The sequence below is a fragment of the Rhinolophus hipposideros genome (assembly GCF_964194185.1).
Source record: "Rhinolophus hipposideros genome assembly, chromosome: 6".
NCBI lineage: Eukaryota > Metazoa > Chordata > Mammalia > Chiroptera > Rhinolophidae > Rhinolophus > Rhinolophus hipposideros.
The window spans coordinates 98,502,934-98,528,678 of NC_138052.1; the positions used below are offsets into that span (position 1 = coordinate 98,502,934).

Here is a 25,745-nt window from a genome sequence, read left to right on the forward strand (position 1 = left end):
ACAGCTGATGAGCAGCAAACCACAAACATATCAGTGAGCTCACTGGAGGCCAAAAGAACCGCCCAGCTGAGCCCAAGCAAATTTTGCTAACCCACAGAATTGCAAATTAAATAAATAGCTGTTTTAAGCCACTATATTTGAGGTTGTTTGTTACGCAGCAAAGGCTAACAGGTACAACAGATCCTTCCAAAAGAATGTCCCATATGACTTTTAGGAAGTCACATTCTCTGGATTTCAATGTCCTCACCCCATAAAGTTACGCATTGGAGGACCTCTGTATTCCCTCTAGCACTGTCATTTGGGAGACAATTGTTATAGTCACTTACACTTGTTTGTGACCAAATTTCAAAAGATTCTTTGCCGGTTGATCCCCTTGGAACCAATCACACTGTTTCCTGATATCTGGGGACAAGTAGAAAGCATTTTCACCTAGAGACAAACAGAAAAATATGTATACTTTAAGTGCATGAAATCACTTGCAAATTAAAATTAAACTGCTAATGAGTTCAATGGATCATACAGTAGGAAGCCCATAAATATTTGTTGTATTCATTCATTCTTTCAGACAAGCTAAGTGCGGTGATTTTAAACATTAAGTATAATGGTACTTGATCTATAAAACATCTTAAGCCAACATCTCCTACTTGGCAATTATTTGGGTGATTCAATTGAAGGTAATATTTACTCAATGTGAGGAGGAAGACAGGAATAGAAGGAAAATCAAGAGCAGAGTTGAACAAGTTCCAAGCTCTCGAACATCAAATTATAACCAAGTTACTTTCAATATTTTCTCAATGCGGTGGTTGCCAAACTTTTGTTTTCAATCTTCTAAAGACAGTGGCCCCAGGTAAACTTGCCTGGCTTACCTTTGCTTCACATTTTTTTCCCTACGACTTTTGGGGGACAGGCTTCCTAAGTGTGAATACTGGTTTCGTGGACCTCACTTTCCCCTGAATAATAAACTCTCCACATACACGTGTTTATCTATACTTTATGCATCTCCCTCCTTTGTCAGAGACCTTCCTGTGACAACTCTGGGCCACACACCATGTGAGGCTCTAGGGAACACAGTGGTCAGTGATACACCTTCTCTAGGACCCTGCCGTCCACAGGACCACCGACCCATAAATGAATGACCAATGGGCCATGTAATAGATGGGGTAGGTATAGTGTCCAGATTAAAGATGAACAAGCCTGGGAAGGGGAGCATCGATGGTGAGTAGGGGCGGCTAGAGATAAGTTTTGAAGATGAATGTAGATTTACTGTTAAAGCAGAGATGGTGAGCATTGTGGGGAGGGGTAGTCACACTGGCAAAGACCCAGAGGTTTCCAAGTGTGGAGCTGGAGGCTAAGTCCAGATCGATGCAACTCCTTCTGGAAGCTACCCCAATACCCCATCAGGATACACACATATCTCGGCAACATATCATGTCATGTATAATAACTGTGTACTTCACCCATTCCCCCACCTAGACTGTAAACTCTCAGGGACACTGTGTCAAGGGCGGGAGGTGCCCAGTCGAATTTGGTTGAATAAGCACGTGAACACGGACAGGGTTTCCATCTGTGTGTTCACTGCCAGTTCTGGCTCCTAACGTGTGCCTGGGATGTGGTGGGCATTGATATACCAGGGGTGCAAAAAACATGTATACACATTTTATGGAATGTTATCTATGTATTACTTTTCAAACTGAATTGAATTACGGTAGCAATGTGTAGTTCGACGCTTGCTCAAAAGATGGTATTAATCAAATGAATACTAGCGTCACCACGCGACAGGCAGGACAGTCAAAGAAAATGGCGGAAGCATGGTTGTCATTCGAGGAGCACAAGACCATTTGGAAGTGGTATTTGAAATTCGAGAATGTTGTGGAAGTACGACAGAGGGGCAGGAGTATGCCACAGAACCTCCAACACGCCTAAATTGCACACATCCGTGGTAAGTTTGAGACACATGGTACTGTGTGAAGAAATTGAAACAGCATGTGCAGAGATACAAGTGGACATTTTGGTCAGCGTTCCTCAAGCAGTAGTTCACTATAATCAGAAGTGTCTGTACGCTGATGGTAACCACTTTGAGCACCTCTTGTAATTGCAGAAGTCAAACGTGACTTGTATTCATCTTCTGTTATTGGCACATATTAAGTATAACAATTTTAATACAATTTTCCTTTCTTAAAATGTGTATACACTTTTTGGGCACCCTCTGTATATTATTGAGTGAAAGAACAAATCACCATCCACACACGAGTTGCCTTTCCCATTCCTGGGCCCACCGCCCCCGTCCCTGATAACCCCAGGGTGTGGCCGGACAGAAAGCCCACGATGTCCAGCAGGACTTACTGTTGACAAAAGATGGCAACAGCCTCCCAAAGCGCATCAGAGGCTCCTCGTTGAGCTCCGTGGACTTATCCACCAATTTGAAGAAGACGTCGTTTGGCTCGCTGGCGAAGCTGTACACCTCCTTGACGTTGACCTTCCTGCCAATGCCCAGAATCACGAAGAAGTAGCCCCTGCATTTGGCCTGCAAGATGGCTCTCTGGGCTTCCTCCAGCTGCGGCTTTGGCACCTCGCCTGTCAGCATCAGAACCACGATCTTCAGGTCACGCGGGTTGGGTGCACTTTCAAAGACGTTTTCCACAGTGTATTGAATGGCGCTGCCCAGGGCCCTGGTGCCCTGCAGCTGTGTCATCCTGCTGCCAAGTAAATCCACCAGCTTCTCCTTGGAGCCGTAGTCAGTCAGGGAGAACTCCACCTTCACAGGCGGCACACTGGCGTTCCCCACAGACCCGTAGGGTGCGTGCTGCACAACTGCTATTCTGGCGAAATGCTGAGAGGCCTGGGGGTCGGGGCTCACGTCCAGCTGTCTGACCAGGTACCCGATGTACTTCTTCATCTCGTTGAACTGGAACAGAGTCGTGGTCTCAGCGCTGTCTAAGATGAAAGCCATGTCGATGTCCACATCACTGCCCGCAGCTCGCCGGTCCCTGAAGGCGGGCCTCCAGCTGCCAAATCCACAGGACGGGTCAATGTTGCAGATGTCTGGAAAGAAGCACGGCAGCCCGTTTATACCATGACTCCTGCAGCAAGACGTGGCACAGCAATCTGCTGAGAGCCTGGGGTCATGAAAATTGTCACAGAATCCAGAAACCTATTTATATCCTGTTGACGTTACTGTAACCAGATTTCCGTTTTCATCACCTAACACTTACTAAATAAATCAGTAAGCCAAAATTCTTGTTAGTATACTGTGGCATTGGCTTTAGAAAGGGAAGGGGGATGGGAAAGAGGGAAGGGAGATGGGAGGGAGGGAGGAGGGAGGGAAGGGAAGGGAAGGAAAACCACCTTACTTTTTCACCATTCCTTGAAGAAATGTGTTCTATTAATAGAAAGTCCCAAAGCCAGATAATTAAAATCTGGACTCCAAGGTCAAAATGTAAGCAGAGCCCACTTTCTCCTTTATTACCTATAAAACTTGTCCTTCTCTATCAGATAAAGCTCTGTTTGGGGGCGGGGGGTCGCTTTAAATATGGAAACTGCTTATGACGTAGTGTCCATACTGGTAAATACCAGCTTTATGAATCTTAATTTACGGAAGGCCTTTACACAGGTGATGATAATTCACCCAAATGTCCCCCCATGGATAGTACACTCTGCAGTTGCAGCTGGACAGATACCCGCTGGGGAAGCACCTTACCCAAGCAAATATGACACGTCAGGACATTCTTCAGGAAGTCCGTGAGGTCTCTCCTGGGGGGCAGCACGAGTGCATGCCCCACTGCTGTGTTATTGATCTGGTTCAACAAAAGGAAACACTCAGTAGGAGAGATGATAAGCAACTATTTGAGAATACAGCTGAGGCATGAGTTAGGGTCACGTCATTAAGACAAGCTTCCCAATAGTTCAGTATCTTCTAATTTTTTTTTTTTTTTTTTTTTTTAGAGGGAGGGTGAGGAGGAGGCACTGAGTTTAATAGGAAAATATAGGTTTTCTTCTGCTGAAATGAGCGGGAGTTCAAATCCCACCCCTGTACTTTCTGCTGGACCCAAAGCAAAATGATTTAACCTCTCTGGGGTTGTTTCCTCAGCTGTAAAATGGCGATCATGGTATATTGCCAATGGAGTTATGTGAAAGGCTAAATTAGATAACGTATGTCAAGGGCCTGGTACAGCCTCTAGCAAACAGTGGGGACTTGAATAAGGTCATTATGCTCAGCAATAATAATAATAGCAACTAGCAAATGTTACCACATTCCTTTCCCGCTCTCCCAGGGCTAGAAAGGGATTTGATGACAAAGCAAGTAACGAAATCGTTTCTGCAAGACTCAAAAAGTCCTACCCATCACGGCACCAGGTACACCATCACTAATTATTCACTTAATGAATCATTAAAGTGAATTAATGAATGAATAATTAACTTTTCAAACTCGTTGAAACTATGCTGTTGAGAAACCTGCGTGGTTCTGGGTCACTCGGCCCACATAAGGGGAGATGTAGGTAAACGCGCCCCTTACAAGAGCACACAGCTGATGGCCCGAGAGGGACTCCCAAGTGCACTGCTCTGTGCTCTAACTGGGTTTCGGTTTGGCAGAATAAACCCCAAGAGATGGCAGCAATGACCCAATCATCCCGCTGACATAGGCAGTGGGCAAGCTTTAAAATATTCAATTTGGAAGGAAAGATATATGCAACCATGTCACCCTCACCTTGTCTTTTGCAGGTGAGGAATCTAAGACACAGAGAGTTTAAGTAACATGACCAAGAGTCCTAAAGCTGGAAAGTGGGTGGTCAGGAACTAGAGCCAAGGCCTCCCCACTCTTCCCCTCTCCATGCCCGTCATCCACCCCTCTTGAACAGTAACCCTAGAATTCGCAGAGTAAATTTTGATGGACAAGGTACAGCAAGTAAACAGTTATTTAAGCGAATGACAAGGGTGCACATAGCTGCGTCACAGGCCGCCCCTTGGATGCCAGCCTAACTGAAGAAAGGTTTGAAGAAGGTCCACACCGGGGTGCTGGAGTCACCCAGGTTTGGGGACCTCATTAGGAGATGGCAGGCCTCCCAGGTCAGCCCTAGGAGACTGTCTTCCAACACATGAGGAAGGACCCTCAATCTAGTGCCGAAGCCAGAGGCTGTCTTGGAAATCTCACTACTGAAGGTCTCAGTCAGACCAGCCTCCTCCAGAACCTTCTAGAAACTCTGGGGCATGGATACATCAAGGAGGGCATGGACGTGCCTAAGACCCGTCTCAGAGCCCAAGAAGAAGAGCAGATGTCACCAAAGCACACAGGGCACAGACCTGCAGAGCGTTGATGAGCTGCCGGTCCTCCTGGTTCGTGAGGAACAAGGGCGTGATCCCGGCATCCGACAGCTTCAGCACAGCCTCCCTGAGCTGTGGGGACGCCCTCGTGGGCTTATTGCTGAAGAAAACGGCCACCTTCCTCATCAGGAATCCATTCCTCACACGCTTAAACGTGTTTCTGGCCACGAAGGACATGGCGGTTTCCAGACTCTGCTGCTTGGATGTCAGAGACACCTGAAGGTTCCTGATACTCTCCAGGAGAGCTGACTTCTTCTTGGAGTCGGCAAACCGGATCTCCGTGGTCACCTCGTTGTTGTAGGTGACCACGGCCACGCGGGCCCCCCGCGGGCAGTTGCTTTCAGCAATGGTCAAGTCGCCCACGATCTTCAAGAGCACATCCCTCATGCGGCCAAACGCATCTGAGGTGACCCCCTCGGACGTGTCTAAAGCAAAGGCCAGTTCCGTCGGGAAGACGGGGCATTCCTGGGGCCCTGTGGGAAGTGGGGGGTGGTCAAAGACACACTTTACTTACTGGAAAAGGGGTCTTCCTCTTTCCTCAGAAGGAGGTCAAAGTACAGAAATTAACTTACCATAGCAGCAAGCTGTCAAGAAAACAAAGAGAGGAGTGAAAGACGTGTCTACCAGGTGGGACTTCCAAATGGGAACATAAAAATGCATCACGGACAGCAGGAAATCATGTACTTACGACATTTATCCTTGATGCTCTGGACAAGGGCGCATTGCTTCAAAAGGAAAGGAAAGAAGGCGTAAGGAGAGCAGACAAAAAGGCTTACAGGACAAAGATTCATGCTGCCCACAAGCAACTTACATCGATCGAGTCGCCTCTGTTGCCTTTGTGACCCTGTAAAACAAGGGAGGAGAGGCTGATGTGGGACGTGGGACGTGAGGAACGGTCCTTGACACCCAGAAACATGTCAGAGGAAGCAGCAGTGGACCTTGGCTGACCTTGATCATTTCAGGCTCTCCCTATGAATTTGATTTTACTGCTCAAAGAGCAAAAAGAGAGAAGACTTTGGAGACATTATTTCACGTGTGAGGTAAATAGCTCCACACCATGAAAACCTGGAAGCTCATTACAAAGCCACGTGAACCACACACCTGCATGTGAGTCCAAACACCACTTCTGCAGAGAAAAGGAAGAATGCCCTTTCACCTGCTACCGGGGACATCCTGTTCCCAGGACAGTGGGGAGTCACTTGGCTTCCCGTCAGCTCCAGGTCTACAGCATCCTATCCGAGCTGAATGCTCCAGGGGAGACCCTCCACCGCCCTCACATCTCACCCCGATATGTGTCCACCCTGATGGTCAGGCAGTCTCCTGTGGGCCCCGTGGGCGTCTCTCCATAAGGCTGCTTCTGCCCGCTCGCCTCCCATAGCACCTGGCGAATCGGTCTCCCACTAAAGCCTTCACTCATTTAAACCCCTGACTCGGCCTTCTTCTCCTGGGTCCAGCCCGTGTAATCCCTTAGCCTTTCCTTCTAGGGGTGATCTTCCATGTCCTGAGTTACCTTGTCCATTCTTCTTTGAACCTCATTAATTTCAACATTGGAAGACAATAGAGGGAGAAATTCAAATAAGGAAACAAAGAGATGAGTAACGAAGAGATTTTATGGAAGGCTGCAGAGAGGTGTCCTCTGTGGCAGGACGGACGACTCGCAGGTTCTAAACCGTGAAGCAGTAGCTGCCCTGGGGGTTTTATAGACCAAAGAAAGTATTCCCCAAACTGAGGTCTGACAGTCATACTCCTTCCACAAGATGCACTCAAGAGATCTTCAAACATGTCCTCTTTTGTCTGCTTGTGTCTCCCCTACACAAGCCTCAAACAAGGAAATCACACCAGGAAATTGCAAATGCCCTAGACTACAGAGCTCTACATGAAACTTGTCTTAAAACTTTCTTGTTACTCTAAAACTCAAAAGCTCTTTGCTCCATTGTAGTATCAGAAGGAAAGTGGGTTAGAAAACAAAAATAAAAACAGTAACAACAAAAATGGAGCACAACTTTTTTGTGAGAAAAGGAGACAGTGGCAAATTTTCAGGGACCATGTGAAGACTGTCACCCCACCCCCAGGCGCTTAATTCGAACTGGGTAGGTACTTACAGATGGTCCTGGGTACCCAGGGTCTCCCTTCTGTCCAACTGTGCCTGGAGGTCCTGAATTTCCCTAGAAGGGGCAGAACAAGCACTGGTCAATCGCGGCAGAAGAAGGAAATCGTCAACTCCTGCAGGTGGAAAGGGTGCTGCAGGCGATCTAATCCCACAGCCCCCATCACCACCAGAAATCTCTCACCGTCAGGGAACTTGTGTGTCCAAAATTCAAGTTTAGGGCCAAGTGGCCTTAACGAACCTAACGTGCAACTCCCCACAGCTATGTTCTCAGGCAGGTTAAGGTAAGACAGAGCTTGCCTAAGGACCATTAATAAGACTATTCACGGACACAAAGAAACCGGTAGTTGACATGTAATTAGATCACTGTTTGGTCTAGATAACCAAAATCCGAGTTTTGAAACCCTACCTTGAGTAGTAAACAACCTAGTTTGACTGTCTTTATGAAGCAAATTAACAGGATCACTACTATGATTTTAACTACACTTTAAGCTAAAAAGAACTGTTGGGAACTTTTACCCATATCTAGACCACAATTTGCTAACTCAAGACTCAGTGCACTCTTCAAAAGACAAGTAAATATCCACCACTGAAGAGAGTCATCCAGAGCCAAAGTAGCTTGAGGAAGAAGATGAGTCTTTTCATGGTGGGAGGAGAGGAGCACGTGGTCTCAGCCTGGCTCGCCTCTGAGCCGGGGAACCTTGTAAGCACATCCCGCACCTACCTCATGAAATCCTGTCGCCTCACTGTCTGGTGGGGAAGACCAAATATGACCACAGAGACATCACCATCACTCCTTCTGAGACCTGAGTGCCCATGGCGATACACTGGGCGTGGACCACGGACTAGTGACTCTTGAGAGGTGTTAGAGGAAGGGGCTCCTGGGCCCTCCCCATCAGGGGGACATGGCAGAAAAAGGACAACACAGACACAACCACAGGGAGTCCGAAGGAGACTGCCCTCCGGCTTAGGATTCCTTTTCTCGCACCCTATATTATCATCGCCAAGTTGCAGGTGAAGAATAGTGTGCAAAGAAGCAACGGAGGGGTCAGTGTTCAATCCCACTGCCACACATATTCCCATTCCCACCGGCAGCCATGGTGAAGGCAGACTTACCCTTCGGCCTCTGATGCCTTTGGGGCCTGGAGCTCCCCCGGTCCCTGGCTCACCAGAGGTTCCCTGGGAAGAGAGCCAGGAAGTGGCGCATGAAAGGTCTCGCTGACGTCCCTGGGACATCCGACCGCACTTCCCAGGGCAGCCAAATGGCCGACTTTGATTTCCTTTTCCACTGGGTAACTAGTGCATTTGCGTCTTTTGCAGCTTCAGCCTTAGCTTATTGAACCCATAATGATGACATGTAGATGATAGCATTTTAAGGTTTACAGAGTATTTCGTTGCAGGGTTGTTTCATTTCATCTTCACAAGCACCATGACAAGTGCATACTGTCATTTCCATTTGACAGATGTGGGAGCAACATGGAGAGGACGGGGCCTTTCCCAGGGTCACTGGGTTCACAAGTGGCTGACTTAGTACTAAAACCAAGATATTCTGACTCACAGTCCATGGACACAATGTTTTCTCCTAAAACATTGTGATCTTTTTACCACTAGGGGAATATTTACCTTTGGACCAGGGTATCCAGGAAATCCTCTTTCTCCCTATAAAAGATACATAAATGACTCAATTTTGGTCTCAATTTAAGTTCATCTAAAATAAATTATTCTTGAGCAGAAAGAAATATATCCAGAGTCCTCAAGAAGAAAAATTCACTATATTCCAAAATATTTTTCAGAAATGATTCTTTAAAAGTACATGACTGAAGTACGTACTTTTTTGCCCTTGCGTCCTTCACTGCCAACTCCATCTCGCCCGTCATCTCCCTAATTGTAGAGAGAGAGAGCGTTACTGCAGGCCACCGTGCTGGGCGCACGGCACAACCACCTTCGTCTACAGCCCTCAGCAGAGGGTGCTCGAGTCCCTGAAATGTTCCCAGATGGAGGTACGGATCAAGGAACTGTTCCTACTCTTACCCCATCCTCCAGGTGTAAACAAGACTGTGTCTGTAAAGGGGGGCTAAAGGACTCCTTTGGCAAAACGGTGCTGGTGGACTACCAACGGAAAGACGTTCTCATAGCTATTGGCGAAGGTACTGCTTGGATGTGGAATCAGAGACTCATCGAACCTGGGAATCTTAGAGTTGAAAGGACTGTTGAAGGTCACCTTGACTCTGTGCACCAATCAGTCTTTGATTCTACTTCAAAGCAAGAACACAGGACTGCACTTCTCCTACCTTCCTGAGTCTTCTGTGCTCAGACCTTCTAGCCTCTCTGCCATGCCCCTTCCCTTCCTTCCAGGTCACGCCGGAGACTGCCTTCTTTCCAAACAACCCCTCCCGGAATGCTAAGATCCGTCCCTATCACATTTTCATGGGTGGCTTTCAGAAATGGACACAATTAATTATTTCAAAAGAATCACAAGAATTTAGGTAAAATAGATATTAATATCTCTAAAACATACATGGAACATGCTACTTAGTTAATGTACAGTTTTAAATGGACACCAACAGCTAAACAGTTATTGCTCCCAAATTTATGGAAACAGAACCAGGAAGATTTTTCCCGTAATGGTGTGAATAGATATTAAATTCTGGTTTTTTTTTTCCCTCTGCTTCTAAGACTGAGAGTAGCAGACATGGAGTTTCTTAAAACTTCAATTAGCTGTAGAGATGATAAATACAGAAGATAAATATTTTAAAACTTTGGGATTATAAGTCAGATCAACAAGGTCCATTTATAGAACTTTTAGGTATACTGACTCATTTTAGAAAAATTCTCAATGTTCTGTAGATTTCTTTTTCCGGTATAGAAATGTACCCTAGACAATTATTGTTCGTGAGCAGTTAGATATTCTAAATAACAGTTTTTAAAATGTGTTATCAAGGTAATAATTTCAATTCCTAGAATGTCTCATTCAAAGGAAACTGCTCTAATCTGGATTGAGACTTTATCAAACCCAATCCTATTTTAACCCAAGGATATTTATTTATTTATTTATTTACTTACTTATTTTGCAGTAAAGCTCCAACTAATCGTGCTCACAAAGCATTTGCAGGACCAGAAATAAAGGTGGTTCAACCTTCACATACTCAGAAAATGATGTCTTTACCCACTCCTCCCACCCCAATGAAATAAAACCTATTTTGAAGTTTATTTGCTTATCATAAGCAATAGTTTTTTTTTCAATCACACCCCCAACAATCTAAAAAGCAAGCATCAAGTCATCTCTACTTGGAATAAACCCAATTTGCAAAGACACAGACTAGACCAGCACATGGTCACATCTCCCCGCTTACTGAGCCTTTCAGAAAAGAGTCAGCGACAATATATTTTGATCTTACCGTCTCCCCACGGGGCCCCCGGCTCCCAAGTCCTCCCTTTGGTCCCGGATCTCCAGGCTCACCCTACACACGAGAAACAAGGCTGAGATCCCTGAGGGTCTGGGATGGATTTGAAATGCGATTCCAAACCCTGCTTCATTCTAGGTGGTGCCACTGGTAGAGCTGCTGACAGCTGCTAACTTCACCTTTTAGATTTTGATACAAATGGTTTTTTAAATTGCTACGTTCCTGAGTGGACTCCTCCTAAAGAATCCAAGAAGGTTGGTGTTTGTTTTTTTCATTAACGTGGCATCGGGACATGCTGACGGGGAAAAGAGAGAGAAAGAGAAACAGAAAAAGAAAACACCACGAGAGTCAATGGGCTGAATTCAGCAGGAAATACAACCCCACCGACGGGAGGCATGGAGACAAGTTTGGCCTCACATGAACACATTTCTTGAATGGAGGAAATGCTGCCCTTTCAGATGGGTTGTGAGAAGTTGTGGGTTTTCTCAAGGCTTATCGGTGGCAGGTTCTCAGCCATCACAGCAAGGTGCTGGTCTCTGGGGTAGCCACCTGGGGCTCTTGGACTAGTGAACGTGGCGGGCACAGCTGCTGGCTGCACTGCCAGCATTTAAGGGCGTGTGCTCAGCCCAGTACGGATGCTCTAAGTGCCACAGATCTGCTCTGATGGCTCGGAGGACGCTGCGCTATGTTCACAGCTGTGGCATGAACAGGTCAGATTATCCAGGGCTGCCAGTGCGTTTGTTCTGGCGACAAGAAAGTCACCCCACTGGCACAAGTTGTGTAGGGACAGGGATCCTCATGCCAAGCCAGCTACCAACAGGGCAGGCTGGGCTGGGAAAGGCCCGAGGTGAGGAGAAAGGATGTGTGATAATAGCCATTTTGACTGGAGTGAGGTGGTATCTCATTGTGGTTTTTATTTGCATTTCTCTGATGGTTAGTGAGGTTGAGCATTTCTTCATATGTCTTCTTGCCTTCTGTATGTCCTTTTTAGAGAAATGTCTCCCCAAGTCCTCTGTGAGGTCGGAGGGATAGTGGATGGGGGTAGGGGGGTTCACAGTATGAGGGATATAAATGATGAACGTCTAAGTATTACCTTGTTTTGTACACCTGAAACTAATAAATAAATAAATTAAAAAAAATAAAAAAATAAAAAAAATAAAATAAAATGATCTTGCAGACCTCCAAAAAAAAAAAAAAAGAAAAGAAAGGATGTGTGAACTCAGCAGGTGGGCGGGCTGACAAGTGAGGGGGAGGCCACTTAAGGCCTGGCCAGTCCTGACCTCAGGAAATGAGCTCAACCTTCATCAAGACAAACCTTTCTTCCCAGGGGCCCGGTCCTGCCACGTTCTCCAGGAGCACCTGGGGTCCCTCCACTTCCCTGGAGCGGGAGGAGAGGAGGGTCAGTGCAACGCTCACCCTCCAAGCCTGTGTCTGCGTCCCACCGCTCCCCCATCCCCCGGAGGTCAGAGCCACACTCAGCACCAAGCACGGTGTGGCAGACCCATATGCAAACACGCACATGCAAACACGCGTGGACATGGCTTGTGCAAATCCAAAATATGAGTGTGATCGTTCTGGCCAGTTTTCACACATTGTGGGTTTCAATGTACATGGCTTTGTCCTTCTCGTGCCCCACACCTCCACAGTGACATGTGACTGGACAAATGTGGAAACCTGTGTGCACTTTTCCTGAGTGAGTGGCTGAACCAGCGTCCCGCCGTGCAAGACAGCACCCAGAGCGCGGGCACAGCCCTAATGAATGGCAAAACTAGACGAGACAGCTTTCTGTGATTGGTAACTACTAAGAGCGTTGGCTCACCCTACTTGGTCTTAAATTCTTGACTAATCAGAGCTGAAATAAATGTTGACCAAAAAAAAAAAAAAAGCTTTAAAAATAGATATTTAGGGCCAGCCTGGTGGCTCAGGCTGTTAGAGCTCCATGCTCCTAACTCCAAAGGCTGCTAGTTCGATTCCCACAAGGTTGCTGGTTCAATTCCTCGAGTCCCACAAGGGATGGTGGGCAGCGCCCCCTGCAACTAAGATTGAACACGGCACCTTGAGCTGAGCTGCCGCTGAGCTCCCAGATGGCTCAGTTGGTTGGAGCGCATCCTCTCATCCACAAGGTTGCCGGTTCGACTGCCACAAGGGATGGTGGGCTGCGCCCCCTGCAACTAGCAATGGCAACTGGACCTGGAGCTGAGCTGCGCCCTCCACAACTAAGACTGAAGGACAACAACTTGACTTGGAAAAAAGGCCTGGAAGTCCACACTGTTCCCCAATAAAGTCCTGTTCCCCTTCCCCAATAAAATCTTTAAAAAAAAATAGATATTTATCAGATTTCAAACTGGGGAAGGACTTTCTAAGCAAACAACTCTCACCAAGTTCCTGCCTGCACAACAAAACATGTTTGTGCTGTTAGGTAGTTCATTACCATGTCTTAGTCATTGCTATTTTCTGTAACAAGTGACAGGATGGCTCCCTGAACGTGTGTCATGCAAAAGGCACAGCAGGTACAGAATGCCGGGCACCGATCCCGCCTCGGCTGGAATAGCACGTCTGCTAGTCATCGCTGACAGCCAGGACAGACATGGAAGTTTGCAGTCACACCAGGTTTAAGGGACTTCTGGGTCACACTTGAGGATGGGGAACTCGTACAGAAAAATGCCAAGCCACAGAGCCAATCTCCAGGGGCCAAATATGAAACAGTTTGGCATAATCTGAGCATTTCTGTAGATTTGATTCGATTGTAGGCAGTTCCATCCCATGACCTCTGAGATGAGGCACCTCCTGCTTTCACCAACCACCCAGCTGGTCCACGTACAGAAGGGGCACCACTGGCCCTAGAAGTCCCTGGAGCACCAAGAGAAAGGGCTCTTCCTTCCGCAGGTAAACTAGCCCATCTCTGCAAGGACTGACCCAGGGTCAGTGCTGCCAAAGACTCGGCTACGGGGACGGTCTGTCCTCAGTCTGCTCGGAGCCATGCCACCCACTGAGCTAAACAGGGTGGGACCCACAGCAACTCACCCGAGGCCCCGGGATGCCTTGCTCACCAATCAGGCCTGGAGGGCCGGTGGGACCAGGTGGGCCCTGCAGAAGTAAAAGGCCGGTGTAAGTGCTGCGTCCAGGCAGCACTCCATGGAAGCTCGGGTGGCATCTGCATTTCCACAGAGCCCAGAGCCTCGCTTCTGCTGGCCACCCTGCTATCTCAGCAGTTCGAGCAGCAGCCCCAGCCAAGAATGCGAGTGGGGAAGTTAGTTTAGAAAAATGCAAGGAACAAGTGTGCAACCAAAAGCTTTACAGAAAGCTCACAGCGGCGCCAGTCCCAGTCTCTGAAAGGGAGACTAGCCCAAGTGTCCATCAGCCGACGAATCGATAAATAAACCGTGGTCCATCCATCCAGTGGGACATGACTCAGTCACAGAAAGGAACAAAGTACTGACACACATTTCAACATGGTGGACCTCAAAAATACGATGTGAGTGAAAGAAGCCAGACACAAAAGGCCACCTAGTAAATGACTCCATTTATATGAAATGTCCAAGGAGGCAAATCCACAAAGGCCCAAAGGAAATTCGTGCTGCCAGTTGCTGGGCAGAGGGAAGGTGAGCACTGACTGCTTCACGGGCACAGAGTCCTTCGGGTGATGAAATGTTTTGAAACTAGAGACAGGAGACGGTCGTACAACCTTGTACATGTGCTCACGTCACTGAGTTGTTCATTTTACGATGATTCATTTTGTGCTCAGTTTTGTGAAATTGACTGTCACCTCAATTTAAGGAAAACACTAGAGCATCTGAGGAAACGTCACAAGGCATGCAGTCACTCGGGTTGGGGAGGATACTGACCTGCGCACCTCGGGTCCCCTGCTCTCCCACGGAGCCCGGCTGGCCAACACCACCCTTGTTGCCCTTTGAAAGGAGAGAGAAGATGCAGGGAGGAGTCAGGATGGTTTATACCAATGTCAGCTCTCTGTTCCACCATCGTGTGTGGACGAGGGGACAGGGCAACAATCCCTGCTCTACCTGGGGGTTGGAAGCCATCGACCCGATAACTCCAGGGTAAGGCATTTACGAAGTGGAGCCAGAATTGCATTCTTACCATTGGTTCTCACTCTTGCCCCACCTTTTCTTCAAGAGGACTTTGTGAAATAGGATTTTTTTTTTAGACCCAAACCTGTCTTGCCCAGGTGAGAAGACTGACACACCTAGACGTTGTCACTTTCTAACGACCAGATAAGTGAACACATGATAGAGGAGAAATGGCCGGGGCACTGCCTCCTCCATCTGTTTCCCTTATTTGCACCCCCAGCTCCCGTTAATCATTTTCACAAGTCTTTTAGAAGAGGCTAACGTTAAGGGAACGGGACAAAAGGTGCCATAAGCCTCGCTTGCAGAGGAGAGACTATTTTAACTATGGGCGGGGTGGCCTCTGTGCCCTTTAAGGACAGTCTCCTGAGAGCACACGGTGACTTACATTACGGTGACAGAGAAAAGGTGCCAGCTCAGAGGCTCACCTTAGCTCCCACTGGTCCCCTGCGTCCAAAGCCGCCCTGTGGAAGAAGTCACACAAACAGTGAGGGGACACGGGGGATGGAGCCTGGGGGCTTTGTGTGACAGCCCACACGTTCCTCTGGCAGCCGCTGTGTGCCAGACCCTGTGCCCAGTCAGCCCCGAGGAAACACATAAAAAGACACCCTGCTTCCTGCCCTCATCTCAGGAAAGCTTTGCTTCCACGCTACCGTTAGTCACCCAAACGGAAGTTTTGAGAATTACTGCAGACCTGCCAAGCAAAATAATGACTCGTTCTGGCTGCACAATCTCAGCCAATTTCAAATATGGAATGTGAAATGGGAATGTCAAGCTGTCTGCTTTTCTACCATTTTCCTAACAGTAGGGAGAGGTAATGAAATGCGTTCATTATAATGGAAGGGAGTCCCAACCTCTCCAATCCTCCTGGCCAAATATAACACATCCTCAGTGAACAGAATGCAAGTGCACACACATGAACCTGAAAAGCCCAGCAGTGCTTAGTTTGGGCTCGTGACTTGGCCACACTTTCCTCCAGGCTCCAGAGGTAACCCTTAGTCCAAATAAATGAGGGCTCACTGCATCAGCGACCTAGTCATTCCCACGCTGTGATCGCTTCCTCTTGAGTGGGAAAGGTTGGGATGGGAACCCGGGAACACCCTGGGTATGTCTCTGCAAGGTTCCCAACCTGCAGTATTCTGGTATTCTGGAGAGTGTAACTAGCAGCTGGTTCCAGGGCTCGGCCCACTTCTGCATAAACCCAAGAACCACATCCTCCACTCCCAGTGGACCAGCCCCATGGCAATCATTTGCCATTACTCACTGTAGTGGCAGCTTCTTGAATGGAAGACTTTGGCTTCCTTCCATGGGCAAGTGAGGGAGGGGTGGGACCTGGTGGCTCCTCCACAGAGTAACAAGCTGGCTGGCCCCTTCCAAAGGGGACAGCCTCGAGTATGACAAGAGGCCATCAGCTCAATGATTCATCGCTCAGGCCAGAGGCAGCCTGACGTGAGGAGTGGGGTAGCCCAGTGGAAGGACACATCTCATCTGGGCGCAAGCCTGTCACAGCAAGGTCCTAGGGAAGGGGTAGAGGGCCATAGCGCCAGGCCTCACCCTGCTACGAAGGGAAGAACTGAGTCTACAAGGGCCTACAAGGGACTGCATCGAATTCAAACCCAAATTTCCACCTTGTGCATAGAATTAAAATGAATTGTATGCAAAATTATATTGTAAGTCATTTCCTGAAAACGAGTTTTGCCTCTGCTCACAAACTGAGTGGTAGAGTACATTATAACAATTGAGTCCTTCCTCACTGCTTTGTTATCACATAGCTCGGCAGCATTATTCGAAAATAATACTCAAGACTTGAAAGATAGCCTTTTCAAATATTAAGTCTTCTTCCTAATTTTAAAGGTAAAAATATGCCCACAGCATCCCATGATTAAGGATGAGAGTCGTTTCTTATAAAAGCACTCACGCCAGCACACCCCCTCCCACCATCCAGCTGCTGATCCCTGGACAAGTCTGTCACTGCCCCTGGGGAAATGCCAGAGGGTGCCCTGTTCTTGGCTGCACAGCCCCAGCCAGTTTCTGAGCCGAGACCTGCCGTGCGCACGCACCAGCTTCCGGAACTGCCCCTGAGGATTTACAAATCCCAGACTACTTCTCCCCATGCTGGGACCATTTACCAGCTTCAGGTCTCAGCTCTGAGTGCCTCTGGGCCCTGAAGGCTTTCAAACAACTTCCTAAGAGATCATTTCTATTGCTTTGGCTTTACAACTCTTCATCAAGACTCCAACATTAGGCATCCTAGACTCAAAAAATGAGCTATTCTGCAATTGACATTCCTTGAAATGGCAGTGGCAAGATGCAGTTCCCCGGAAAATGGAAACCTGATTTCATTACTTGTGTTACAGCAGCACACAAAAAAATAATAGTTATAAAACCAACAATGAGCATCCAACCCCACCAGCCTTCCTGCCCCTCATTCCCTCACCTCACCCCTCAACTTGGGTTCATGGTTTTGTTTGGATATTTTAAATATTTAGTGGGCTAAAACCTGGCCAAATATTTCAAAGCAGCAAAGATATTACATCACTATGTTTTTGGGGAGGGCAAGGAAGCAGGCCTGGGGGAAGGAAAAAAGAAGCACAGAGCAAATGATACAAAAGCGGTTTCTCTAAGCAGCAGATTTGGGTGACAGTGGTTTCAGAAATTCCCTCGTAAAAAGTTGCTGCATAACTTTGCCCTAGGCGGTGTTTGGCGATTCCGGTGGCACTTACTAATATCACAGCAGAGCCCCCCAAAGCCCCCAAAGAGTCACTCACATCCTTCCCGGGTTCTCCAGGACTTCCAGACACCCCATCTCTCCCAGGGAGACCCTGGTGTGGGAAAGAAAATTGACATGAGAGTCTCCTCTGCAGAGAAGACTGTCTAACGCGGCGACATTGCACAAGACGCTACAGGAAGAGGGATGGATACGCATGGGGAGGCCGGACACTTGTGGGGGGCAGCAGACGAGCTGCATTCCCCCCTCCACAGCCTTGGGCTTGACAAGCACTGTCCGTGAATAGGTAAGGGGCACCAGTTCTGCAGAGAAGAAACCCCTCCTGGAAGGGTTGCTTCTGCTCCCCAGCGGGGTCATCCTTCATGGGGACACACCATCGGCTTTAGAGGGGTGGAGCCATCTGCACCTGACCTCTTATGTCCACAGCCCTGATGGTCACTGCTTCTACGGCCTCTGTGGCCGGAAACAAGCCAGCGTGAGCTTGGTCTCTGGCCCTCAGCACAGCGTGTGTAGAAACGGGGAGTGTCATACCATGGGCCCAATGTCTCCCGTTTCTCCTTTGGGTCCTCTCTGCTGGCTGTCCCGTCCCGACTCACCCTGAAAACAACACAGGTCAGGAATGTGAGCCACATGTGCAAGAAAAGGACACTTGAAATTGGCTTTAGCAAAAGAGAAGCATTTGCAGTTTTTCTTATCCATAGCTCTATAAAACCTGTAAGCAAATGACCGTCCCTGGGCCAGCCTCCTGTCCTCCAGGCCAGGACAAGGCAAGAGGGAGCCTGGGGCACCGTCCTCCCTGGGGAGGAAGAACCATCGCCCCCCTGTTTGGGGCTAAGAATGTTTGGCCAACCTCATGGTCCAGTCCAGTCAGAGTGGGATGGGTTTTGGCTGAAGAGCCCTGCATTCATATCCTCACTAATATTTTTCTGACCACCCAATCCATCTGGATTAAAGTTCCTGAGACCACATGTTTGGGAAATCTCTCTGATCTTTGTATGACAGGCTTTGCAAACACTTACGATCTTTGCAGTGTATCTTAGCTGCTAGAGAGCAAACTTATCTCCATCAACCCCAAAATTGTAGGAAAAGGACAAACCACATCTTTTATCAACATGTTTTAAAGCAATTTCAAAGGTAAAAGTCTTCCTTTCAGGCCTCTTCTCCCACAATCCTCTTCCCCAGGTCTCAAGTTGTCAATGAGGAATCTTCCTTACCGGGTCACCTCTAATTCCAACGTCTCCTCTTTCTCCTTTGACTCCTTTAGGTCCTTTATCACCCTAAATAAAAAGCACAAGCAGAGACTCAAAATGAAATAGGATTTCAAATTTTTATTTCACCCTTAAAATCACATTCTTTAGTTCATAAATTTTATATAGACCAATGGTAACCAGTTATTTACTCGTTTGCCATGAAGGTAAAATTACTTCCAAATATTTCTGATTTGGTCAGGTAATCCACAAATCCTTACTGGAGACTCACTCTGTGCAGACACTGAGATTTCTTTATGAAATCTCTGCCCTATGAAACAAACTCAGTCCCTGCCCTATGAGACATAGTCTCCAATCAAGACAATATAATGAAATGTGTCACAGCTGCCGGGGACACAGGGGACGAGGTCAGGGAAAGCTGCTTGGAGGAAGTGGTCTTAACATACACGAGTAAAAGAAACAGTCCCCGAATGAAATGTTTATAGTGTTTTCACAACAGCGACACTATGGAAATACACCTACCCTTCTCCCGGGACTCCCTTTCTCTCCAGAAGAACCAGGCAATCCTTTGTCTCCCTGCCAAAGACAATGATAAAATGTCATTCCTGGCACTTCTACCACAGACTGAGGTATTAGTCACTGGAATCTTCAGGACCAAAGAGCAGCTTGAGAGCATGAAATCACTTACATCTTCACCGTCGAGGCCATCCAGCCCAATCTCCCCTAATTCACCCTGTCAGGGGACAAGACACATGGGTGAGTGTGGAAACCATCCTAGCCAAGGAGAAATGAGAGCTACTGGGCAAGCTCTCAATATAAGAACAAAAACAAGTTTGAGTACCTTCTCTCCTGGGAACCCGCGAGAACCCTAGAAGGTGAGAGAAAGAGGAGACGTTACCTCCTTCCTGGAAGCTAGTCCCTCAGCCACAGAACAGGGCTCGCCCACCCCCACACCCCACAGCCCCACCCCACTCGAAGGCCACAGCATCTGACAGTTAACATTAGAGGTTTATCTGTTTGCGTTGCCCTCTCACTATCACGTGGGAGATGATAAAGCTCATTTGCCTGGAACCTCAGCACTAGTGTGGCCTTGGCTCCCTGGGTAGGAGGGGTGGGCCCTGAAAGCCAGGGACAGGGGCTTCAGTCCCTGTCCCTTTGTAACTTCGCAGTGTAATGGCCCTTCCTTTCAGCACCTGCTTTCAAACTTTAGCAAATTCAGGAAAAAGTTCACCAGCCCTCGAATCCAAGTATCTCACACAAAGAACCTTCCAGCACATTCAGTCCTCTCTCTCGCCTTCCCCCTCCGCCCCTACCCCCCGCTTTCCCTGGCTCCTCTCGGGTCCAGGGGCTGAAGCCATGGGCAGCGGCCTTCTCTCTGCCCTGGCTCACGCCCTGTCTGTCCTAGTGAATGTTTCCTGGCAGCTTCGTGTTTCCATAGGAAACTATTTCTCCATCCTCAGGCTCCCTTCCCAGTGCGACCTGTGCTCCGGAAGCTGCCAGCCTGCAAGCTGCCTTCCCACCAGAGGCCATGGGCTACTGGACCCTGAGAGCAGAGAAGCCCCAGCCTAGGAGGCACTTAGAGAAGGTGCCCCACTTCTGCTCGTGCCACTGACCACCTGTCCCCGCCGGGCGGGATGCTGTGGTCCCCTCTCCACATTGTACCTTTACTCCTCTCTGGCCAGGGCAGCCCTGGAAACCTTGAGTGCCATTCACGCCAGGCGGACCCCGTTCACCCTGTCAGGAGAGACAAAAGTAAGTTGGAGCCATCTGTCATTGGGTCTCCACTGAGTGTGCGTCACTGGAAGGCGTGTGTGAGAAAGCACATTTTACTAGCGGGAATGCTGACTGAGCCGGGGAGCGCCTCCAGCATTCCTGCCCCCCAGACCCAGTCCACAGCACCCTGAAGGGAATGGGGTCTGAGGGTCTGCAGAGCAGAGGGGCATCCTAGGGGATGAGGGGAGTGGGTCTCTGGGCACCGGGTCTGGGTGGGAGCTGGGCCCCCATGGAGCAGCCACGGGCCGACTGCTCTGCTGCATGGCCCCTGGTTCCCAGCCCTGATGCAGCACGTGACCAGCCCTCACATGCAGACCTACCAGCTGGGAGCCTGCACCCTCACCTGCTCCCCATGGGGCCCTATAACCCCATCCCAGGGCCGTGCCTCCTTCTAGTGTCTCAAAGCCTCTCGGACCACTTCTGCCCAAGTACAGCTTCCTGAAGGCTCTATCCAACCCCAAATGGGCCCCAGGTTTACTAACCACCCAAACCACCAAACCTTCCCTGGGAGACACCCTCCCCTTACAGGGCATAACCCTGATTGCAGCCTGATTCGGTCCCCTGCACCACGCTCCGGCTCGCTGCCATCTCTGCTTGGGTTCTGGTCTTAGAGGACACTGAATATGCCATCAGTCTCAGAAGCCACTTCCTTCCTCCCTCTGACACGGAAGAGAGCCCTGCACTCTGTAACCACACTAGCCTGCTCACGTCCCCAGACTGTCTCCCGTTAAGCACAAACATGAATAAAGGCATTAAGGAAGTTAAAAGTGATGTTTTTCCCAGTGGGAAAGTCATTGGACTGTTCACTGGACTGGAAACTGAATAGATTTTGGACTCCACAATTCAATCCTAGCACATGAGAAACAAAGAGAAAATAAAAATGTAAGGAATAAAACAATGCCACTTACGGGTCCACCCTCGTCACCAGGATAACCTCGGTAGCCATCTTCTCCAGAGATGCCCTACAACAAAGTAAATCCACTCCTGGATTAAATCCGTAGGTTTGGGGTGGGGTTTTCTATTTAAGCATCTTCCCAACCCCCCTCCCTGCCTCCATGTGGTATAGTGGTGCGAAGATTTAGCAAGAAGCTGGGTGTTCTTTGAACTTAACGGTTCTCCACTCACAAGTTCAGTGCCATTATCCTTTGTTTCAGGCTCTTTAGGGCTCCTGGTCTACCAGGAAACCCTGTAACTCAGAGGCAGTGCTAAGAGTCCCTGCTAACCATGCGCAGGGAGACTGCCGGCCAGTGATACCCGCTGGTTTTAACGTTCTTTCATAAAGTGAAGAACCAGTGTGTTCAGGAAGAGTCCCTCTCTCCGTGAATAGGGAGAAGGGAACCGGTATTTGCTCCTCAGATCTGCCACCTGAGAGTACCCCTTCTCCTCCTCTCTCCATCTCCATGCAGTGACAGTAGAGACATCACCCAGCCAAGGTAATAATGGACTCCTGAAACCTGGTCTCAGTGTAAGAAAAGGGCAAAGCCACCATACCTTCGGCCCAATGCTGCCGATGGGCCCCCGGTCACCCCTTTCTCCGGAGCATTTGCAGGGCACCCCACAGCAAGCTTTCTCGGCAATGTTGTCCTGTGAACATGAAAAAAAAAAGTTCAAGTCTCAGTAAATGCCTAGAAAAAAAAAAGGCATAAATATGCCATAAAGGTTAAAATCTGAAGTGTGTGGATTCCACAGTGAGAGACGAAAGTCACTAACTGTCATGTGGCGTTCACTCACAGACTGGCTCGGTGGGCGTGGGAAGTCACAAGTGGGACACTGAAGGGCAACCAAAGTAAGATCGATCGATCATATTCGCAATGCCACCTCAAGCTGGGCCTTACTTCTAGAAGCTTCCAACCCAGATGTTCAAATTTCAAATGTTACGCGTAACTTATATAGTTTTAAGCTCCGAAGAGCAAAACCTAACAAGCAAATTGCAGAGGGTCAGGGCAGAAGGTGGTTCCAAAATGGAGGTCCATGTGCCCTTTCTCAGAACCGTGTCAGGGTCATGGGCTACGGCACCAGCCGGCAAGAGGCCTGGGGAGCAGCTGAGGTGGGGGGTGCTCACGAGTGGTCCCTGCCTCTCAGCCGCAATCGCCACAACTCCGGGTCACCAGGGCGTCTCAGAGCCGTCACACCCCTGACTTTCCCTTCCCAGCTCAGCCCTGACCTTACATGGGAAAGCACACACCCAAAATAGGCTTCCTTCTGCTAAACTCATGGGGCCAAATGTGTTTTCTTGCAGCGAGCTTCCTAGAGTTTTCACTCTCTCCCACATCCCAAACATCAACCAAGTTGACATCCTTCCAGCCAGTTTTCAAAAAGCCTACTTCCAGCGGTGCTGGGAAGCAGCGAATGGAAAGGAAGGGTCAAACTCAGTTCACCCCACTGTCCACTGTCACCACCACCAGAGGGTCTCTCAGTTGACAAAGCATCCCCACATTTCCCCAAAGCCCCACCCCACTCCCAAACCTCCTGCTGAGGCTGAACTTATGGGGTTTAGGGAGCCCCAGAGGGCACTTTCATTTGCTGCAAAGGAAACTAGACAAGAAGGCATTAGAAGTGCTTCTCCACCCAGAAATGGTCTTTCTCCCTGGCATAGGCTTGTTTTTGCCCTGTGAGCTTTCTGAGGCTCTGGACACTTCCTGAATGGGAATGGCCAATCGCAGAGTTTTGTCTTCTCAGCAATCTTAGGAATGAAAAGGTCCTCATTAAAGAGGGCAGAGGAAATGCCAAAGCGACAACATCAGCACGCCTAGGGACCCAGTCTCCACAGTGCTGTCTTTCCAACTCTTGGATAGCTCCGTTTCCAGGGCTTACATGGGTTATGGCAGCAAGGCAGGTCCCAAGTGCGTTAAATGGGTTACATTACCCACCAGAGGCCCCTCGCCCATCGCCTGGTGATATAACTGACTCCGTTATATTGAAATGCCCAAAACTGTAGCATCTGAACTGGTGTGTGGGTGCAAACGTAAAACCTCACCAGCTGCTCTACGAGTTCGTAATCCAGGTCCAGCAAGTTCAGTCCCAGCGGCCTGTTGTACGCAAATCCTCGCCCAAACTCCAGCTGCGCGAGCTGCTCCATATTGGCTACGCGTTCGAGGCCCACCAAGATCAGAGCTCGGACACCTACAAGGAGAAGAACATTTCATAACTCACCGAGGCCCTGGAGACATTCAACATCTTTTTCTGCTGACTTTTTTTTTTTTTTAAAGAAAACTTCAGTACAAAATTTGGCCTTTAGCTGAAACATGTTCAATCAAACTTGTCAGCCACTCTCAAGAGTGGAAAGACTGGAACTTTGGACCCTCTGAGCAATTGTCTCAGATATGTCAATAACTAACTGGTTCCTATAAATACAGGAAGTGACACCACGAAGCATATTCATACACAAATTCTCAAACTCTGGTCCTATTCACATAACTCAGGTATGCTGCGAGAACTGAAATATCAAACCTCCAAAATCAGGTAATAGCAATGTCATCTCCACTGCTCATGAAAAACAGGCGAATAAATCGCATGTTCTCATGATCAGTGATGCTTCTGTAAATTCTTCTCAAACCTCTAGTGTTGGCTTCCACTTTTTGGCAGTCATTGCTACCAAATTCCAAAGCAATGGACAACCAAATAGTATAGCTGACAAAGGGCACTGTGGTGTAGCCAGTCGCCTTGAACTTGGAAAGTGTGCTGTTGTTATTTACTTGATATTAAAGTGTATTTTTACTTAGCATTGTGGTATTTCTGAGCTGTGATAACCATACACTACAATATAGCAATATTTTTGCTTCAAAATTAACTCTTACTTTATGTGATGTAGCTAGACGAATCAAACCTTCACGATATTCTCCAAAAGCGTCACACTTTCTAGCTGTCCTACCACATGGTCAGTCTTTCTGACCTGGCAGGGCCTGTGGCAGGACATGGCCTACATGAAACCCTGGATAGCCCCAAGCCCCAGAGGGGCAACAGAGGGCAGGGTGCTAGGTGACCAGTGCTCTTCAGAAGACCCCACCAGCAGAGTCTCTTCTCTCCAGCAGACCAGTGTGCCTGCCTCCCCCAGGTTTATTTCTCATGTTTAGAAAGCCTCAGAACCTACCTTCTTCTCGGAGTGCCTCCGATGCCCTTTGTAAATCAGCCAAATCTCCATCTGCTCCATCAGTAAAATGAATGACCACCTGAAAGCAGATGATGAGTCAAACACCAGCCGAAATTAAAAAGAAACCATCACAGGCTCTTGAAAGGGAGATGAGCCCATTTGAACCCCTCATCTTACAGTTGAGGAAACTGAGAATCAGGCTGAGAAATAAACACCCCATGTCCACAGCTGTTTGATATTATGCAACAAATGAGGCAGAAATGAATGTGTCGGAGTCTGACATCAAAAGACACAGCAGCAAGGAAAATAAAAACAGTTTATCTCACTCTCCTATTTATGTGACATAGTGTCTGGAAGGTGTGTGTGTGTGTGCGTGTATGTGTTATGTGTATGTGTGTGTTATGTGTATGTGTGAGGGTGTGTGTGGTGTGTGAGTATACGTGTTATGTGTATGTGTGAGGGTGTGAGTTTATGTGTGTTATGTGTATGTGTGAGGGTGGCTGTGTATGGTGTGTGAATGGGAATAACTGTGAGTGTGGGTGTGTTATGCGTATGTGTGAGGGTGTGTGTGGTCTGTGTGTGAGTGTTGAGTATGAGTGTGTGCCATGTGTAAGTGTGAGTGTGAGTATGTGTGTCTGTGTATGTGTAATGGACTGAACTGTACCCCTCCAAAACTCATTTGTTGAAGTCCTACCCCCCAGTACCTCAGAATGTGACTGTATTTGGTTGGCAATAGGGATTTTAAAGAGGTGATATGGTGAAATGGGATCATTTGGGGGGAGTCCTAATTCCACATGACTGGTGTCCTTATAAGAAGAGATTAGGACACAGACACACAGAGGGAAAGCTACATGGGGACAGAGGGAGAAGCACCATCTACAAGCCAAGTTGAGAGGCTCAGAAGAATCCAACCCTGCTGACATTTTGATCTGGGAGCACCAGCCTCCAGGACTGAGAACGCACACTTCCGTGGTTTAAGGCCGCTCAGTTTGTATGGCAGCTCCAGTGAACAGGTGTGTGTGTGTGTGTGT

The 25,745-nt window shown here is 48.3% G+C and overlaps 1 protein-coding gene across 1 annotated transcript in view; it reads right to left on the reverse strand.

Annotated features, from left to right (window-relative positions):
- The window catches only part of COL6A3 (collagen type VI alpha 3 chain), an 82,510-nt gene that overhangs the window by 15,047 nt on the left and 41,718 nt on the right, over positions 1-25,745 (reverse strand). Inside the window, exons 12-38 of the mRNA XM_081051382.1 lie at positions 24,715-24,793; positions 23,602-23,747; positions 22,116-22,208; positions 21,533-21,586; positions 20,514-20,585; positions 19,693-19,719; positions 19,540-19,584; positions 19,374-19,427; positions 18,858-18,920; positions 18,175-18,240; positions 17,684-17,737; positions 15,344-15,379; positions 14,676-14,738; positions 13,855-13,917; positions 12,146-12,208; positions 10,825-10,887; positions 9,257-9,307; positions 9,050-9,085; positions 8,543-8,605; positions 7,422-7,484; positions 6,131-6,163; positions 6,008-6,044; positions 5,892-5,903; positions 5,299-5,792; positions 3,698-3,794; positions 2,344-3,042; positions 327-429 (exon numbers count right to left, since the gene is read on the reverse strand). Of these exons, the coding sequence (XP_080907508.1) occupies positions 327-429; positions 2,344-3,042; positions 3,698-3,794; positions 5,299-5,792; positions 5,892-5,903; positions 6,008-6,044; positions 6,131-6,163; positions 7,422-7,484; positions 8,543-8,605; positions 9,050-9,085; positions 9,257-9,307; positions 10,825-10,887; positions 12,146-12,208; positions 13,855-13,917; positions 14,676-14,738; positions 15,344-15,379; positions 17,684-17,737; positions 18,175-18,240; positions 18,858-18,920; positions 19,374-19,427; positions 19,540-19,584; positions 19,693-19,719; positions 20,514-20,585; positions 21,533-21,586; positions 22,116-22,208; positions 23,602-23,747; positions 24,715-24,793 (2,729 nt within the window). The remainder of the gene's footprint in view (positions 1-326; positions 430-2,343; positions 3,043-3,697; positions 3,795-5,298; positions 5,793-5,891; positions 5,904-6,007; positions 6,045-6,130; positions 6,164-7,421; positions 7,485-8,542; positions 8,606-9,049; positions 9,086-9,256; positions 9,308-10,824; positions 10,888-12,145; positions 12,209-13,854; positions 13,918-14,675; positions 14,739-15,343; positions 15,380-17,683; positions 17,738-18,174; positions 18,241-18,857; positions 18,921-19,373; positions 19,428-19,539; positions 19,585-19,692; positions 19,720-20,513; positions 20,586-21,532; positions 21,587-22,115; positions 22,209-23,601; positions 23,748-24,714; positions 24,794-25,745) is intronic.